Below are 19587 nucleotides of genomic sequence, written 5' to 3' on the forward strand. Positions count from 1 at the left end.
CACATTAATTTTATTTCGGTTTATAGGAATCTGTATCCTAAGTTTGCATCTCCCTGGGCTTCAGCTCCATGTCGACCACAAGACATTGGTGAGAGTTCATTTGACTCTACAGGTTAGAGATGACCAATTCATTTTGGATCTTCAGTAATAAATGCAATTGTTTTTTTAGACTTCCATGTTCCCTCAGAGTACTTAACCAACATTCACATAAGGGACAAGGTGAGGTGATAAACGCTTCAGTAAAACCGCATTGAAATTGTAATATGTGGATGATGCTAACCTTATAATGTGCTCTGTACAGCTGGCTGCAATAAAACTGGGACGATACGGTGAAGACCTGCTGTTTTACCTCTACTACATGAACGGAGGAGACCTCTTACAACTCCTCGCTGCTGTTGAGCTGTACGTCCTGCTGATTACGTCATTCTAGGACTCTTTTTTGCTGATAACCAACCACCGGTGGAAGTTGAGACTTTAAATGGAACATTTTGTTGTTTGCAGCTTCAACCGGGACTGGCGGTACCATAAAGAAGAAAGGGTTTGGATCACAAGAGCACCTGGCATGGAGCCCACGCTAAAGACCAACACCTACGAGAGAGGAACATACTACTTCTTTGATTGTCATAACTGGAGGAAGGTTGCTAAGGTAAAGATACTGACTTCAGGGTCCTCTTCCCCTTTCTTTTCTACAGCTACAGACACTTGCTGATAGTCACTCGGACTTGAGTGATTAAATCTTACATCTGGTTTGTGCCATTGTGTGTTGTTGTTTTTTTTTCTGATGTCAGTATCTCAAACCAATGTCAGTATCCTAGAGCAGCAGAATGACACACAATGTCAGTAATAATGGTGACCAATGTGAATTTTTAAATATGATAATCTCTGCAATATCATACAATATCTTGAGAGCAAGATGGTTGATTTAATGCTTAAAAATCAACATAATACAAATTAATAGCACACAACATGCACAAAATCTCTCAAAACGTAATTTGTAACATATTAATTTTGAAAATATGAAAAATGTGTAATTCTTATCTAAAACACATTTTAAATATAAAATAAATGTTAAAATATTATTAGTATTTATTATTATAATTTAGACGTTTTCTTTGAGAGATTATCTTAAGTATTATGTATTTAGACTTTAGAACTTTAGAACGTTTTGGAGATTTATTATACTTATGTATATGTTCCAAAAATTATAAAAATGTCAAATGTTTAATTTATATTAGAAATTTATTATCATAAAATTATATTTAAAATATTTATATTAAATTAGATTTTATATAATACAATACAATTCTAGTTAATTTTATTTTTTTTAAATAAATATAAATATTTGCTTGAATTTAATTGCAAATTTTTATGCCTTGGGGTACTTTTAAACAGAATTTAGAGGGTCTTTGTCAGTTACTATTTTTTTAACAGGTTCACAACAAAAAATGAGGTCAGGTGCAGCGGGAAAATTGCTGAAAAATTGCATAAAAATGAAATATTTATTAGAATATATTTGAAAACCAGTAATCTGCACGTACTTAATTGGCCAATCAGCCCCACTTAGCTACTGATGCTGATAATGTAAATATATCATGTCATCACTGTACTGAATATTCAAGTGAAGTGTATGTTTATGTATACATGCAAGTAAACTTCAGCTTTGTGCTTTTCTCTGCTCTCTCAGGAGTTTCACTTGGAATATGACAAGCTAGAGGAGCGGCCTCACGTGCCAACCACCTTCAATTACAATCCGGCCCAGCAGGCCTTCTGAAGCGGAGTCCGTCAGCGCCCATGAGCTCTCGGAGCGATCGGCAACAGACAGCCAACCGACCTGCCTGACCACAAAAAACCTGGTTTTATTCCTCAACTTCTGGACTTGGACTGCGGGAGGGGGAGGGGGTGGCGGGGGTCTCCACCTTGAGAACTGGGGGGAGGGGCCCTCCCTTACAAATTATGTGCTGCCCGAACACAAAACTTCTATATATTTTCATTCTGTTTTTAAATTCCCCTCTTACATTTTTTTTTCTTCTTCTCCCTCCATTTCATTTTGAGCAGGGTCAATGTTTTGTTTACTCCGCTGATGGAAAGCCCCTTTTGGTGTTTGCCTGGAGTCTTTGAAGTTGCAGTACAGATCACAAACACATCCATTGGTATTCAAGAGAAAAACGCAGTTTGAGCTTTGTTTTCCGAAGTGCACTGCGCTAACAAAGAGGACAGACACAAAGACAAATCCAATACATGTGAATACACAAGGGCAAAAGAAAATGCAATGTTCATTGTTGCACTATTTAGTAATAAAAGAACACAAAAATTGTTTTCTGCTTTTTTTTTAATGTGGGAAAACTTGCTGCGCTCCTGTCGTCGTCTGGAAGGACGTGCGGCCCTCTCATTAACATCGAGGTGTTGTTTTTTTTCCTTTTCCCCCGTTTTCTTTCATTTCCCGTTTCTTTTGCTCCATTCACCCGCGTTGCTCATCCGGCGAGGTGTTTTCTGCTTGGCGTCAATAAATCCCAATCAGACTGTTTCATTGACCGTTGTTGGGCACAACCCGTGGACCAGGCGGTTGTGCGCTTACCGAGAAACATTGTTCCAGAATGAATACGAACCCTTTTCAGTCTTTGTTACGATTTTGTAATAAACGTGTACATTTTTTTTAATTTTTTGACATCACATGAATAAAGATATGTATGTATGAATGTGTATATATATGATATATATAGATAGATGTATCTATATATATATATACATGGCGTCTATTTTGGAAGAAGTACCTATGCTTGACCTCGTTTTTAGGAGGTGAACAGAAATGGCATTATGTGGTAGAAGCAAAAAAACCCGCAAAAGACAAAAAAAAAAATTAGTGAACAGTATGTTGAGCTGCCAGACAGGGAATCACGTTTGTTACCCTGTGCACTTAAAGACCAATTCAACTAAACGAATAAAAGCGACACGGAAGGCCAGAGCGAGGACATCTGTATTGCGAAAAAAACAAAACGAGGGGGTGGAGACATTTCAGCTGCAGCTATTTGAATAGAAGCATTTCGTAGGAAAGGGAAAACCCATAGTATGAAAAACAGACCAATCTTGTATTTTCTGACCACCTTTAAAGCTCCCTTTCTTTGTAATAAAGCAGAACGGCTTTCCTGAACCAGTGTTTGGACTCTGTATGGGAAGGGGGTGTTCGGTATGAGCATGTTGTGTGTGTGCCTGTAATGCTTGACTAATCCTGAAGCTGTGCTTTTTCCTGTTCACGTGAACAGACATGCTTTTCTTCCAAGTCTTTTAATAAAGATGACATGAGGTTAATGGTTAACACACAAATTACTTCCAAAAGGTCAGTATAGTTAAGAAAATCAGATGGAATGCCACTGACGTGAAGAAACTGCTGTGTAGTGCGCGATCATTATGAATACTGTAACAGCAGCAGCTTTAAGGCAAGTGCAATTCAACTTCATCACAGCTCAAGGACAATTGATGTTTTGTTATTTTACTGTCGGACACATTGCAATATATTTTATGCAGCACAAACAGACTAAACAGAGTATGTTAGTGTGCTACATTTTATATTATACATATTTCACATATCAAAAAGTATGGCATTGAATAATTTTTGGGCAGAAAATTATTAAAGTAAATTAGTACTCTTGACAGAAAAAAAAATTCTAGTTTACATAATTCAACTTTAAAAGGAAAGTTCACCCAAAAATGGAAAGTCTGACATTGTTTACTCACCCTCTTGTCATTCAAAACATGTACAACTTTCCTTCTGAGCAAAAGAAGATATTTTGAAGAACCATATTTGTCTGTGGGACAAAATGGTCAGTGGGGTCCAAAATAACCCTATTGTTCCCTATTGGTTGATTGTAAAAACGTGTATGTATATATATATAATCTCATATATATTTCTCTATATCTTGTGTCCGGCAAAATACAGGTTTGAATACTGGTTATAATTTCCATTTGTTGGGTGAAATATAATTAGGTCTTTGAATTTCTTTTTAAATTTCTTTAGCTAAAAAAAAAAAAAGTATCCTAAAAGCCAGTTTTATCCTTTAAAAAATATTTGTTCCTAACAATCAATAGGACATTAAAGGGTTAGTTCACCCAAAAATTTAAATTCTGTCATTACTCACTTGTCTTTCCAAACGCATAAGACCTTTGTTCATCATGCGTTGTTGTCTATGCAGGGTCAGAAAGCTCTCGGATTTCATCAAAAATATCTTAATTTGTGTTCAGAAAATGAACGAAGGTCTTGTGGATTTGGAACGACATGAGGGAGAGTAATTAATGACAATTTTAATTTTTTGGGTGAACTATCCCTTTAAGAAGAAAAAAAAACTACAGACACATTCATCTACCAATCACATTTCTTGAATTTACATGACCGCATAATGCTTGACAAAACAGTTGTTGAACATCGTTGTCAATACATAAAACAATCATAATCTAAAACCGAAGCGTTGGTCCAAATCCATAGTCAGTTCCAATTGAATGAGTGCAGGTGGCGTAGTGCCAAAATGAGTTTAAGCAGCTGTACAGACTCCAACAGAAGTATGGTGGCTGGAGGGTCAATGTTTATAACCTCCTTTGGAACGAGTCTATGCTGTTCAAGTGATTTATATCGTTCAAGATCCTTTGTAGTTTCACTTGGCACTGCTTTCCCCAGGAGAAGCCTCGATCGTTGAGGAACCTGGACCAGTTTTGGCAACTTCCTCTGAAAAGAGAGATTAAATGAGTGTTTGTGGTGCTAAAAGTCACCATGAAATATTCTAGAGATCATGCATCCATCGACCAACCTCTGTCTTTCTTCTCCTGGGTCTCCTCGGCTGCCGTTTTATCAGCTCTGAAGAAGATCCGAGCGCTGCTCAGAGAGAAATAGAGCAGCTCGAACTCCTACAAATGGAAAGAAGATGCGATTAAACAAAGCCATTGGCCATCATTGTTGAAGACCACAAAGATGCTCCCATACCTGCAGATATACGTCCAGTCTCTTCTGCGTCAGGTTCATGGTCTGCATGAGCTTCTCGTCTTGGCTGGTGGACTGAACGTTCTGCTCCTTCACCACCGCGTTCATTTCCTTCACATACTTTTCCCTCACAGCCTGGAACCAATGGAGGGAGTCAAACTCCTGATACTGGTCCAGAAGCTTCAGGATGTAGGCGACTCCTGGAAAACACAGAAAAGGTCCTTGAGTATTTAGCCCATGGAAAGAAAGTATATCACCTTTATAAGTGTATTAAACATGTACCCATGGCGAAACCATCGTCTGTAAACGCAGCTCCCACTTTGTTCTTCTTGTTTAGTTTTTCTTTGCAGCTGATGGAATGCTCCACGAAATTTACCGTCTGCGAGGGAGAAGAAAGAGGAACGTTATGCAAGAGATCACGCTACAATTGGCAAGATACTTCCACATCCAAGATCCGATTCTGAAGACCCACCAGAGGAGGAACTATCATGTAGAAGTTCCTCAAGTGCATGTTCTTGACGCTGCGAAACTCCGGTGCGAAAACCCCCACCAGCATCTTGAAGTACTCCGTTCCTTCAGCCGAGTTACTGGTCAGGTCACTAAGCACACAGTCCAGTTGGCTGAAATAAAAAAATTAAGTAATAATTTATAACAATAATTATTATTATTATAATATTTTAAAATTAAGTATTTATAACAATAATACAAATTATTATTAATATAAGTATCAATCCATTTTTGTGGTATTTATTATTTAACATTTATGTATTAATATTACTACTACTATTAGTAATACTATTAATGTTTTATTATTAATTTATTAATAACAAATAAATATTAAACCTAATAGTAATAATTACGAATTGTTTATTGTTATGTGTGTGTATTAACAACAACAATAATAACATTTTAGATTTTAGAATTATTTAATATCCATTTATAATAATAATACAAATTATTATTGTTATTGATATTAGAATCATCATAAATTTTTGTTGTATTGTTTTTTACATTTATGTATTAAAATTACTACTACTACTGTTACTATTAATGTTTGTTTGTTTATTAATAATAGCTAATAAACCTAATAGTAATAATTAATTACTAATTGTTCATTGTTATTTTTGGTATGTTTTAATAATAATAATAATTATTATTATTGTTTTTATTAACAATGCTTTCATATTAATAATAATAACTAGCAATAATAATTACTAATTGTTTAATGTTGTTGTGCATATTATTGTTGTGGTGGTTATGTTTCATTTATTATTAATAATGTCTATTTATTTATTATAATTGTTGTTTTTAGTATTATGTTTTAGTATTTGCAGTATTTATTAAATAATGTTTTATTTATTCACAATATTATTGTTGTTTTAGTATTTGCAGTATTTATTAATTATTGTTGTTTTATTTATTCACATTATTATTATTATTTTAGTATTTGCAGTATTTATTGTTGTTTAATTCACATTATTATTATTATTAATTCCCTGGCTGACAGCAAAGACGCTGATTGACTGACATTATGAAGTACAGTACCTGGCGGCTCTCTGCGTCTCTTCAGAAAGGCCTTCCTCTTTCACAAGCTCCTCAAAGTTAACGATGTCCTCTAGATCAGGAACAAACCTGCAACATGTTTGAATGCAAGTAGCTTGCTAATATCTTGGTTGTTCGGAAGACTTCTGTAGGATGATTTTTATAATGTTCATACCATATGCGTCTCATTTAGCTTAAGTGTTGTGCGACTATAATTATTTATCTAGTATTACCAGTTTTACCACGATCTGAATGTCTCAGTCAAATAATCTTTGTATGTAATAGTAGTAGATGATGCTTAACCTGATAGCGCTGCTGCAGCAATGCAGCCCTCCGGACCGAATCATGCGCACATAACCCATCGCATTGCCTGCAAGAAAGAAAAAGAATGGAAGAGAAGGAGAAAGAAAAAAAAAAAGAGTTAACATTTATTAATTAAATTCTTAAATACAACTATATATTTTTTTCAACTTTAAATTTGCTGCTTTGTTGTGAAGACATTTGCATTTCGGTGTCTTTTCCTTGACATTATGTTTAGAGCATCCCAGCGTGCACATTATGAAGTTGAGAACATTACAAAAGGAAAGAGTTCCCAGATGCATCTAAAAACCTACAGGCAAACTTTACCGATCTGACTGATGAGCTGTCTGTACTGATCCAGGTAGCTCTGACCATCTGGAGTAAGACCCAACTTCCTGATGCCACGGTTGAACTTCTCTGCTCGCTCAAAAGGGTACTACATACAGCAGAAACCAAAAGAAGATTATGTCTTCATAAAATGACATTGCTTCATGACATAACGATGTGCGAATGGAGACCAGCGCACCTTCTGGTCGGTCTGATCCTTGGTTTCCCTGAAGAAGCGGATGTCTTTGATGAGTCTGGATTTGATGTGCTCGTCATACATGAACTGACTGAAAATGTAGAACTTCTTGCGGAGGAACTGATACGTGAAGTTCACCTGCAGAGAGACACTTCAGGCCATCAGTATGATGAGATGTTACTGGTCACATAATACAGATGCAGCTAACAGAGAACGTTCTGGGAAAGTTTTCTCAAACTTATGAACAAACATTCCTCCAGTAACAATAATAACGTTTGTTCAGAGTCGTTAATAACAGTCTCAAAACATTAAACAAAAACATTATACATCATTCATGGAATGTTTTTTCAGAAACATTTTGGCAAGTATTTAATAGTTTCAGATGTTTCACAGAACATTAAAATTAACATTCTCATGTTTACAAAATGATCAAATGTAATGTTTCCTTCATGTTTTTTCCAACTTTCACATAACAAGACAAAACATAAAAAAACTGGACATTTTTAATGTTCAGAGATGTATTATTATTATTATTAGTAGTAGTAGTAGTGGTAGTATATTTGATCATAATTATTAGTTTTAACTACTGTACAATCACTATTTGTTTTATTGTTACTGTTATTATTATTATTAATAATAATAATAATAATAATAATATATATAACAGTAACTATTAGTTATATCTACTATACTATTACTATGACTACTACTATTAATGTTTTATAATTACTAATTGTTTTATTGTTATTATTATCATTATTGGTATGTTTTAATTATAATTAATATGTTTGTTTACCATAATTCAAATGGAAATTTCCACTAAATGTTTTTGCCAATGTTTAAACATAAAAAAAAAATCTTTTCATTTTGAAAAACATTGTTTTGAATGTCAGAGAATATTATTAACATTATTATTATTGGTGTGTTTTAATTATCATAAGTTTTGTTTTATTATTTAATTATTATTATTATTAATTTATAATAATCATTTTATATTTATTTATTAATAACAACAACAACAACAACTAACTCTTTGTTGTTGTTGTGTTCATTTAATATTGTTGTCACTGTTGTTTTGTTTTATTATTATTATTACTACTAATTATTTATTTATTATTTAATTATCATTATTATGTTTTTATCATCATTAAAATTGAACGTTTAATTAATGTTTTCTCCAATGTTCATATAACCAAGAAAAAACATTTTTAAACATTTGAAAACTGGACATTTTGAATATTCAGACAACATTCAAAGATAACTTCATTACTTAAAAGGGATAGTTCACCACAAAATGAAAATTGTCATCATTTACTCACCCTTATGTCATTACAAACCTGTAAAAGTTTCTCTTATGTTGAACACAAAAGAAGATATTTTGAAGAACCAAACAGTTGTTGGTCCCCATTGACTTCCGCGGTATGGAAAGAAATACTATGGAAGTCAATGGGGACCAACAACTGCTCGATTACCAGCATTCTTCAAAATATCTTCTTATGTGTTCAACATAAGAAAAACTCAAACAGGTTTGGAATGACATGAGGGTGAGTAAATGATGACAAAATCATTTTTGGGTGAACAGTCCCTTTAATGAGAATCTTAGCAAAATGTTTGTATTTTTGTTAGCTGGGACCATCCTGACAAGATCTGTACATACTGTTGTGTTCATGATACCGGTTCCATGAGTGCGAATGGAGTTGGCAATGTGGCAGATGTTAATGGTGTTTAAGTGCTTGTTGTTGCTGGTCCTCTCAATGAAGATCTACACACAATAGAGAAGGTGTTTTACACAAACACATCAAGTGAAGTACTACATTTGTGGGCCAATAATAATGTCAGAAGTCAAATCCTGCCTGGTTGTTTAGGTTGTAGAGGTAGCGCGAGACAAAGACGTGAATGTTCCTCATGATCTCCAGGACGTCCAGGCCCTAGAAGACATACAATGATATCAGGCTGAATGCAGTAGATCTTTTCTGAGATGATTTGGTGAGCTACACACCTGTTCCAGAGTTTGGCTGGGGAGATGCGCCTCAGTCATCACCAAACCATAGCGCTGAGTGGCGAGGTTCCTCATCTCGCTGTACGTGGCCCAGTCATGAAGAGCCACAGTCGTCAAGTTGTAAAACGTCTTGTCTAGATAGTGAGTCACATAGGCTGCAGGAAATGGAGGATTTATTCTTAATGTCATACATATCGATTAGAAGACAGATATAAAGCTCAAGGTTATGATGCTCTCCAGCAAAAGACTCCATTCTTAAAATATCAAGGCAACTATTTATTTTCATGTATAAAGTCATTGTATGATTGAAGTCCTTGTATGATAAATAAAATAATTATACGCACATATATGTACAAATCATATATATAATATTTCAATTATATATACTGTTATAGTTATATATTACATTTATGATACATTCACAAAAAAAAAAAAAAAAAAAAAAAATTTTTTTTTATTTTTTTATCTCATAGTTTCCAACCAGACATGGTTATGATATATTAATGATATCAGATTTAATAATGTCTTAAAACAGTTAAAAAATTATATTTTAATGAGTTGACATTGGCAGTGCTTAAAATACATTTTGAAACTTTTTCCCCAAAAATTTTCAACAACAAAAAAACTTGATTTGTAGTCATTAGTTTTACACCAGAGCCAAAACTGCTTGTTTATGATTTCATTGGAAATGAACATTGACTAAAATTCTAAGTGAACTTCACAGACAAATATGTAGAACGCGTCCCCTTTAAAGTATTGATTATGTCCACTATATATAGTGTAACTCATGCATTCAGTCTTTTATCTGCCCTACCTTTGATGTCAATGAAACGGTTGAAGAAGCGAATGGGCTTGAGAGAGAAAAAGTGAGCCAGATCCTTCATGCCCACTTTGAAAGGGTTTCGATCATCCAGTTTGAGGTGTGTGTGCACAGACAAGCGCAGGTCCTTCTCGATCTCCTTACACAGCTTGTCTAGCAGGTGCTAACGATCAGAAAAACATGCAAATGAACTAAAATGCAAAATTACTACAAAAAGATATGCAGCCAGCACTCTGCTTTACCACATTGAGGATTTCCATGATCTCAGTGTCATAACACTCCAGCAGCTGATCGCATGACTCCATGTGTTTGGCGTGCAACATGGTGGGCACACAGTCTCTGAGCGCACTGAACATGTACTAGAGAAAATATATACATCTTTAAATAACATGTAATCAGTTATTTCAAAAAATGTTAAGTGAATTTTAAGAATAGTGTTAAGAGTTTTACATGAATTCTGGAGGCATCCACAGCGTTTTCGTACAAATCATCCAGGTAGATAGGAAAAACAGTACGATGCCAGTACAGGAAACTGCAGTCGCATTGCACTCTGACTCTGAGGAGAGAGGTTATCCCATCTTACAATTACAACAAAGTCAAAGAAGTCACAGAATCAAAATCTGCTATTGCTAATCGTAATTAGTTGAACTAATTCAGGGCTTACCGCTCTCTTAATTCACTGATTAAGTCCAGCTTTTTCAGCACAAGCTGTAAAGGCAAGAGCTCCTCGTCCTTGAAGGTTTTCTGTACAAAACAAAAAACAAAACATCAAAAAACAACAGAATTAAAACAGAAAAAAAGACGATAAAATCAACAAAACAAAAAACATAAAAACAACAAAAACACCACAAGAAAAACAAAACAAGGAAAACACAAAACAAAGAAAAAACACAAGACAAAACAAAAACAATAATACACAAAACAAAACAAACAAATAAAATATTTATTTAAAAAAATAAACACCCTGGGCAATTTGCAACGAAGTCAAATGGACTGGAAACTCAAAGCTTGTTCAATGTGTTGAATTCCTTATTGACAGCATTTATTTTAATACTCTATCTACAAATGTCGTGAAATGGCCATAAATTTGATTTACACTGTTTATCCATACTCACCATTTGAGTGCCAACACTGAGAGCCAGACACACGATCAGTCTCCTCTCTTTGGTGCTGGGCCCATTCAGAGTGTTCTCAGCCAGAACCAGAGCCGACAGCACATCCAGCCTCTGCTCACTGTACTTCTTATCAGAGATCACGCGTTTCTGAAGGAGGACAATAATCTGTCATTAGAATATCTGCTCTGTGGAGCTGGTGCTTGGGTAACGGTGGTGCATCTGTACCTTAGCAGTAGAGATGGAGGCCAGAGCCTGAGACTGCAGCTGCTGCGTGATGTGAGACACAGAATCTGCAACAACCAGTGAGCGCCGGTGGAACGTGTGCTCCACAGCCTGTGAATGACAAACACTGACATAAACACTGCACACTTCACACACTACCTAGTACAATACAGTTTGTGTACTAACTAAAGTATTGGATTTATGGTGGACACTGCCTAGTGAACTAGAACTAGTGCACACCACATTAGTAACTATAACACTAGAACTAGCACACATTACATTAGCACTTGTGCATACTGCATAATGTACACTAGAACTAAATATACAGTGTCTAGGACAGCCTGTAAATAACCAATACAGTGTGCAATACCTACAGCATAATGTACTAGATTTATAGTGCACACTACTATTAGTGTCAACATTTTTGTCCACACTACAACCAATATACTAGATATGCTAGTAGTGAATACTACTATCAGTTTTCAAATTAATGTGCACTCTACAACTAATGTATTACATTTGTAGTGCACACCATTACCACTACAACAATACACTAAATTGCAGTGCACACTAAAATTAGTGTTGAATTATTTTGCACACTACAACCAACTTACTAGAAATGTAGTGAATATTACTATTAATGTGTAAAATTATTTACTAAGTTTGTAGTGCAGTTTTGAAATTGTGCACGCTACAAGTAATGTACTGGATTTGTAGTGCACACTATTACTGTTTAAACACTGAGAACTAGAACTAATGCACTAAATCTGCAGTGCAGACTACTTTTAATGCCTAAATTGTGTACACTTAAATATACTAGATGTATAGCGCACACTGATATTAATGATTACTATTAATGTTTTAAAGACTTTTGTGCAGATTAAACCAAACATACTATATGTAGTGAACATACTATTTGTAGCACATCATTATTAGTGTCCAAATTATAGTACACACTACAATTCATGTACTAAGTTTGTAGTGCACACATTAGTGTTTACATTGTGAGCACTACAAAGAAAAAACTAAAACTGTAGTGCAAACTACTACTACCCAGTTCTAGATATACAGTATAGTGCACACTATTATTTGCGTCAACATTTTTGTGCACACTACAACCAATATACTAGATATGTAGTGAACACTACTATTAGTGTCTAAAATTATGTACTAAATTTATAGTGTTTAAATTATTGTGCACATTATCATATACTACATTTGTAGTGAACACTGTCTAGTGCTATATAAATAGTGCAAGCCTTAAATAGAGGTAATGTACACTACATAGTACATTTTTCACATAAATTGTTAATATGAACCAAAATTGTGCGTTTTGAATACATATAAAAGACACAAATAAAAATCTGAAAAAATGTGTGTATAAATACTAAAGTATTTGCTGTTGAATATAATATTATGACTCATCGACCTACTTTTAACAGCTCCACCAATCGGCACAGGGCTTTCACCGAGGTCTTGGTCATGGGCCTCTGCATGGACATGTACATGTTCATAGTGGTCTTGATGATGGTGCTGATGCTGTAAGCATACAGGACTCCCTACAGAAACACAAACATCTGATTATGAAGCAGTCACTGCACTGGAAATGTAATGTAATTCAAACATTAATGAATTTGCAACTCTATAAAGAACAATTTAATCTAAACAACAGAAAAGAAGAAAACGTTAGTCTCTACCTGCACAAAGATATTACACCTGTTGCTCAAATCCTCAGACAGTTTGTCTGGTTTCGGTTCTTTTGATAATATAGACTCCATCTTCATCATCCAGGAGGTGACAAATATATAGTAGGACTGCATATCCCTGCATAGAAACACATACATGGAACTCTAAATGATATATTTATAATGATGTAAAATACAATGACCATTAAACTTTACTAAGCTAAATCATAATTTATTTATGAATCATATCAGAAGCGTGTATGTCTTACTTCATTAGTGTCTGCGCCTTTTGCTGAAGGAATGCATCTCTGCTGCTGCGGATGCTCTGGATGCTCTTCTTGTCCATCAGTTTAGCTGCCGCAGGCACTTTGCTTGTCAGAAATGTGTCTGGAAACCAGATTATATTAGCTGCTAATGTCACTGCAGGGACCTGGAGGAGAGAGAAGGGAAATTTCATAATGACTGAAAGAGCAGATTTATATATCCCACTTGTTCCCACTAGTTTGTGTATTCACCTTTTTACACACATCCAGAAGGGATTTGTAGATCTTCTTGTCCACAGTCCTGAAGATATGGAAGTGCAGAACAAAGAGGCCACATATACCTGTATATTTATCCCGCTGATCAATCTCTGACGGCTCTCCTGCAAGTCAAATGGATGTTGTTGTCTACAGCCAAGATGTCTCATTAACGGTATTTGGAATTCATTTAGGTTAATTACAAATACAAACCAAGCTTTGATTCAACATTGGCAAAAATGGTTCTGATATTGTAAGCAAATTCCTCTGCAAAGGCACTGTTTTTTGAAACCGATACACCTTCTCCTGGGTCATCAAACCTCTGCTCCACACAAGCCTGCATGAAAAAGAAAAACTTTTGTTTTATTTGTTTAAGTGACATATTTCAATGATCAATAATGCAGTAAAACTTCAGTAGAAAATAAATATTTTCTCCTAACAACAACATACACTGAAGAATTATGCATTATAACAAAGTTTTCTTTGCGCACAAAAAGTATTCTCGTAGCTTTATAAAATTAAGGTTGAGTCACTGATGTCACGTGGACTATTTTAACGATGTCCTTACTACCTTTCTGGGCCTTGAACGTGTCAGTTGCTTTGCTGCCTATGCAGGGTCAGAAAGCTCTCGGATTTCATCAAAAATATCTTAATTCGTGTTCAGAAGATTAACGAAGGTCTTGGAACAACATGAAGGTGAGTAATTAATGACAGAATTTTCATTTTTGGGTGAGCGTCAGAATTAGCTCTGGCAGGCCTGCCAACAACGCTGTAGAACGATTCGTGGATGCTCTGACGATCGAATGCTTGGTCTTAATAATAATAATAATTTGTTACATTTATATAGCGTTTTTCTGGGTACTCAAAGCACTTTATATAGCAGGGGGTCTTGTATGGTCTTGTATTTAAGGGGCCACAAAGCAAATAAGCATGTTGATCTTGTGCAGACTGACCACAAGTTGGGTATGAGTTAACCTCATGAAATATTTTAAATGTGAAAATAAGAAATTGATTGATGAAAAGAACTTAATTATAGTTACGTTTGCTAACGAAATAAACCAATTAAAAGCCATTTGTGTGGTGTGGCTTTTGAGCTCATGGTTAAGTGCTAGTCTAATTTCAACATACAGTTTATAGGAGATGTTTAGTAGTCTTGGTCTTTATTTAACATTAACATTATAGGGTTAGTTCACCCAAAAATGAAGATTTTGTCATAAATTACTCACCCTCATGTCCTTCCAAACCCATTAGACCTCTGTTCATCTTCAGAACACAATTCAAGATATTTTTGATAAAATCTGAGAGCTCTTCTGACCCTCCGTAGACAGCAACGCAACTGACATGCTCCCAGGTCCAGAAACGTAGCAAGGACATCTTTACATTCAGTAGAATGCATGCGCATGCTGAACGTAAACAACACTGATTACGTTCTGGGGTACTCTTCAAAATGGCGGAAGACAGTAACTCGGGGAGAAAAATTGTTATTATTGTTTTCTTTGCGCACAAAAGGTATTCTCATAGTTTCGTAAAATTACGGATGAACCACTGATGTCACATGGACTATTTTACCGATGTCCTTGCTACGTTTCTGGACCTGGGTAGGGTTACAAAGGGGTGAAGAATTTCCGGTAAATTTCCTGAAACTTTCCAAAAATCCCAAGAAGATTCCAAAAAAATCCCAGAAAGTTTCCAAAATTTACTGGAAATTTTCCAACTTTTTTGCAACCCTAGACCTGGGAACATTACAGTTGCATTGCTATCTATGGAGGGTCAGAGAGCTCTTAGATTTGATCAAAAATATCTTAATTTGTGATCTGAAGATGAACAAAGGTCTTGCGGGTTTGGAACGACATGAGGATGAGCAGACAGAATTTTAATTTTTGGGACTAACCCTTTCATTTATGTGCAGCCTACATTACAAACTATCCTGGGCTACGTTTTCCAAAAGCATCATAAGCCTAAGTGCATTGTAGACCCATTGCCACCAATGGAGCTACGATCAACATAGGCTTACGATGCTTTTGGGAAACGCAGCCTTGGTTGAAATGTAGCCTTAATGCAATTGGTCAAATCGGTGTCGTTTTTGAGCATATGAATTGTATTTGTGCTGAAAAACAAGTGTTCTAGCACAAAAATGCTTGGGAACCTATATGGTCGGAACCAAAGTTTATAGGACTGCGTTCTCTGGAATCTACCATAAAGTTGACCTGGCTTCAAATCTCCTCAATGCCCACACTACTATGTTTCTCATAACAGAAATAGGTTTTAAAATACAAAAACAGAAAATGAGGAAGTCTGGGGATGCTTCAGACCTGAAAAATCATGCTGTCCAACAGTTGCCCCTCTAGCTTCAGTAAAAGCTTCTCAAAGGGTTTTAGTTTCTCCTCTGGAATGGCAAACTTAGCTGGGTTATGATGGACAGATTTCAGTAACCTTCAAACAACAACAAAAAATTTGTAGTCAGAAATCAAAAACCACAATTTAACACATTCATACTGTAAAAGCCTTAATTTTGTGTTCAGTTACCAACATTAAATTTTACACAGCAGTTCAACATCTAAAAGGTCCCACTTCACCTTTTGTACATCTTCCAGTGATCTTTCAGTGTGGCGTGGTTCTCCATGATCTCATCCAGGGTGATGAGGAGCACCAGAAGTTCTCCCAGATGCTCGTACACTGTCTGATTGTAGACAAAGAGAAACCATCAACACAAGACGGTTGCAGTGAAGAACCATATGAAGAGGACAGAGAAAATGAAAATTACCTGAAAGTGTACACCAGTGGACTCAATAATTTTTGTTGCACTCCTAAAAACAAAAAAAAATTAGCAACACTGCAGTCACATAACCAGCCACATAATATGAGAATATTTTTAATTTCTCACTTGTTGCTGTTGTACAAAGCAGCCAGCTGGTGAACCATGTTAACCACCACTTCAAAGCAACGCGACACAAAGCAAGACAGCTCCTGTACCATTCAACCAAATAAAACAATGGTCAGAAATATATATATTTTCAGTAAGAATTCAAAAAAATCATTATATCAAACCTGTAAGAAGGAAATGAAGTGGCCCATCTGAATCTGAGACTCTCCCTCCACCACACTAGTGTCTGACACTGCAAAAAAAATAATAATTCAAACGCAATACTTTTTTAAATCATTGATAAAAGCTACAGGTTAAATGAAATTAAAGTTGAATAGCAAAACTGAAAGCTTAAGTTTAATACATGCATGCAATTTCAAACAAAAAACAAAACAAAACAAAGGAAGCACAAATTTGTGTTTAATATCCACTCAGATATACATTTATAGAAATAAGATTTGCATTGAATAGGTTCTTGTGTAGACAGGATGTAAACTGAACAGCAAAAACCAAAACAGTAGTTTTTACCTCCTTCACCATAATACAACAAGCCATTGTAAAACTTGGTTTCAGCCTAAAAGTAGAAAGCACAAAACCGTTAAAATGAGACAATTAACAATTTTGCTCAGTTTAATTCATATTAATTGACTTTATAAACATCCACTCAATGGTTTGGGGTGAGTATGTGTTTTTAAAGAAAATGGTTTTGAATTAAGTAAGAGACTTGCACACCAAGTCTGCATTTACTTTATCTGAAATAATGGGGGTGGGGGGAAGGGGGTCAGCAATATTGTGAAATATCATTAATATTTAAGATATCCTTTTTCTACTTTAATATGTTTTCAAATGTAATTTATTCCTTTAATGCAAAGTTGAATTTCCAGCATCATTACTCCAGTCTTCAGTGTCACATGATCCTTCAGAAGTCATTCTAATATGCTGATGAAACAATTATTATTATTATTATTATTATTATTGAAAATAGTTGTGCTGCTTAATATTTTTTTTTGGAAACCGGGATACATTTTTTCAGGATTCTTTTAGAAACAGAAAGTTCAAAAGAACAGCATTTATTTGAAACAGAAATCTTCTGGAACATTAGACATGTCTCGTCACACATTACCACTTACCTCATATTTCAGCTTTTTAACTTCACAGCAAAGAGCTGCATACACTGTGATAACTTTATTAAGCACCTGGTGAAGAAGAAGAGAAAAAAAGTAATAGGTAAACTCATAATACACAATTCTCATTCAGTATTCACATCACATGTAAACTGCAGCGTCTAAAACAGCAAACTGTTCAACATCTCATGCTCTTACCTTATTATCAGTCTTGATGAGCTCCAACAATGAAGACTGTTCATACGGCAGGAGCTGGTGTGACAGAGCAAGGAGAGTGATATGGCATAAAAACAATTCATTAAAAAATAAACACTGTTATTAAGCTATAAGTCATGACACAACACCTTCAAAGCGATGGGGTCCAGAGTGAAGTCCCATACATCTCCGACAGAGTCGTCCAACGCTTCTTCAATACCCTGGAGCTGAGCGGTATATTCCTCTAAGAACTTCTCATAGTTTTTAACCTGCACTTCTGTGTGAATTTCTGCACAGGAAGGAACCAAATGCTACAGATCAACTAAATTTTTGAATTTTTATCAATAATAATAATAACTATTTTTAATAAAAAAAATTTTAATGTGTGTACGTATTTATATATGGCACGTAAATCTATTACATCAATATCAAAATGTAATACTATAAAGAGAATAATTGAAATGATTAATATGATTCTGAACATTGAATTCACTGGTCAAACAATTATCTACTTTTGCATTAAAAGAAATTCAATCTTCCAGTGCAATGATGTGGAAAGACTTCCTTAGCACATTTTTTGTGAAATCAAGACCACACACACACACACGTTGGTTTTTGTGGTTTATGGGGACTCTCCATAGGCGTAATGGTTTTTATACTGAACAAACTGTGTGTGCTATTGCCCTACACCAACCCTACACCTAAACTTAGCCCTCACAGGAGACTTTGTGCATTTTTAGATTTTCAAAAAAACACCATTTAGTATGTTTTTTAAGCCTTTTGAATTACGGAGACATAGGCAGTGTCCTCATAAACCACCTTCATATTGTAATACCTCTGTCATACCCATGTCATTATACAAATTTGTGTCCTCATAAACCACCGCGCACGCGCGCGCGCACACACACACACACAGAGAGAGAGAGAGAGAGAGAGAGAGAGAGAGAGAGAGAGAGAGAGAGAGAGAGAGAGAGAGAGAGAGAGAGAGAGAGAGAGAGAGAGAGAGAGTGCTTGAACTTGACCACTTTCCCTGGTCATCTGACAGATAGCTAACATTACTCAGCTAGCTGCAGGATTTATGCATATTTTACACAACAAATTACCATTTATGCATATTTTACACAAGAAATTACCAGTATCATTCCGGTCAGACGCGTTACTTACTTTGTGATCCATCATCAAAGCGATCAAACTCCCAATCAGGAGATAATGAATCCACAGCCATCCTGATAGAAACGACACAGACTTCAGAGAGCTGCCATTAGCTCAGTCTGTTTGGGGGTTACTGCACAGTGAGGGGAGGGGCTGCTGTGCTGGGAATCACATGATTGGCACAGGAAAGCGAACTTCCGGTTACAGGACGAATTTCATAATAAAAGCACGTCGAAAATGACGGGATATCTATATAGTCCAACGTCTACGTTTTATGTTGTTACATATATATTTTTAAGATATACATGCTGCAATATATATGAGTATATGAACTTTTGAGTAATGTTCTGAGGACAGGGGGTTTTGGAAGAATGATAAAGCAATGTCCTAATTTTGATGAAATAAATTAAAGAGAAGAGAAATATTGCATTTGAGTGAATGTATCATCTCTGATGAATTAAAAAATAGAAATATTGCTAATAAAACGAATGTATTTTCTCATGACTTTTGACTTGCATAAAGCACAGCGACTTCCCAAGTTATGACATTTTTTCCTCAACTAA

General features: G+C 35.3%; 2 protein-coding genes across 10 annotated transcripts in view; one reads left to right on the forward strand and one right to left on the reverse strand.

Moving 5' to 3' along the window:
- LOC306866913 (CCR4-NOT transcription complex subunit 2) overlaps nt 1–3303 on the forward strand; it is a 16033-nt gene extending 12730 nt beyond the window's left edge. For all 6 annotated transcript variants that reach the window (XM_079412351.1, XM_079412349.1, XM_079412347.1 and 3 more), the window contains 5 exons: nt 27–88; nt 170–219; nt 302–402; nt 502–646; nt 1685–3303. In XM_079412351.1, the coding sequence (XP_079268477.1) occupies nt 27–88; nt 170–219; nt 302–402; nt 502–646; nt 1685–1771 (445 nt within the window). In that variant the 3' untranslated portion in view covers nt 1772–3303. The remainder of the gene's footprint in view (nt 1–26; nt 89–169; nt 220–301; nt 403–501; nt 647–1684) is intronic.
- On the reverse strand, nt 3273–19174 carry LOC306866912 (WASH complex subunit 4-like). 4 transcript variants are annotated; one of them, XM_079412343.1, is made up of 33 exons: nt 19037–19174; nt 18022–18161; nt 17876–17929; nt 17684–17749; nt 17082–17127; nt 16739–16806; nt 16575–16657; nt 16455–16497; nt 16267–16370; nt 16003–16123; nt 13904–14027; nt 13688–13815; nt 13442–13602; nt 13185–13311; nt 12921–13046; nt 11491–11598; nt 11266–11412; nt 10815–10894; nt 10601–10706; nt 10393–10509; nt 10145–10313; nt 9331–9485; nt 9185–9259; nt 8989–9093; nt 7335–7469; nt 7136–7244; nt 6812–6878; nt 6512–6598; nt 5439–5586; nt 5249–5345; nt 4970–5166; nt 4797–4893; nt 3273–4714 (listed from the first exon to the last, which is right to left on the reverse strand). In XM_079412343.1, exons 1-33 carry the CDS (start codon nt 19095–19097, stop codon nt 4644–4646), a joined length of 3522 nt encoding a protein of 1173 aa, XP_079268469.1. In that variant the 5' UTR covers nt 19098–19174; the 3' UTR covers nt 3273–4643. The 4 variants fall into 4 exon arrangements, 3 of the variants coding, with proteins under 3 accessions (XP_079268469.1, XP_079268470.1, XP_079268471.1); XR_013783976.1 differs by having other exon boundaries at nt 3490–4714; nt 7123–7244; nt 19037–19158; XM_079412344.1 differs by lacking the exons at nt 17082–17127; nt 17684–17749; nt 18022–18161; nt 19037–19174 and having other exon boundaries at nt 17876–17892.
- Nucleotides 19175–19587: the final 413 nt, after the last annotated feature.

Source organism: Barbus barbus, assembly GCF_936440315.1.
Source record: "Barbus barbus genome assembly, chromosome: 48".
NCBI lineage: Eukaryota > Metazoa > Chordata > Actinopteri > Cypriniformes > Cyprinidae > Barbus > Barbus barbus.

Coding starts and splice junctions, on each gene's coding strand:
- LOC306866912 (XM_079412343.1), bottom strand. CDS start 19,097: ATGGCTGTGGATTCATTATCTCCTGATTGGGAGTTTGATCGCTTTGAT. Junction 7,245..7,334: donor AGGATCAGACCGACCAGAAG/GTGCGCTGGTCT, acceptor TGCTGTATGTAG/TACCCTTTTGAGCGAGCAGA. Junction 6,879..7,135: donor ACAGCTCATCAGTCAGATCG/GTAAAGTTTGCC, acceptor TCTTTCTTGCAG/GCAATGCGATGGGTTATGTG.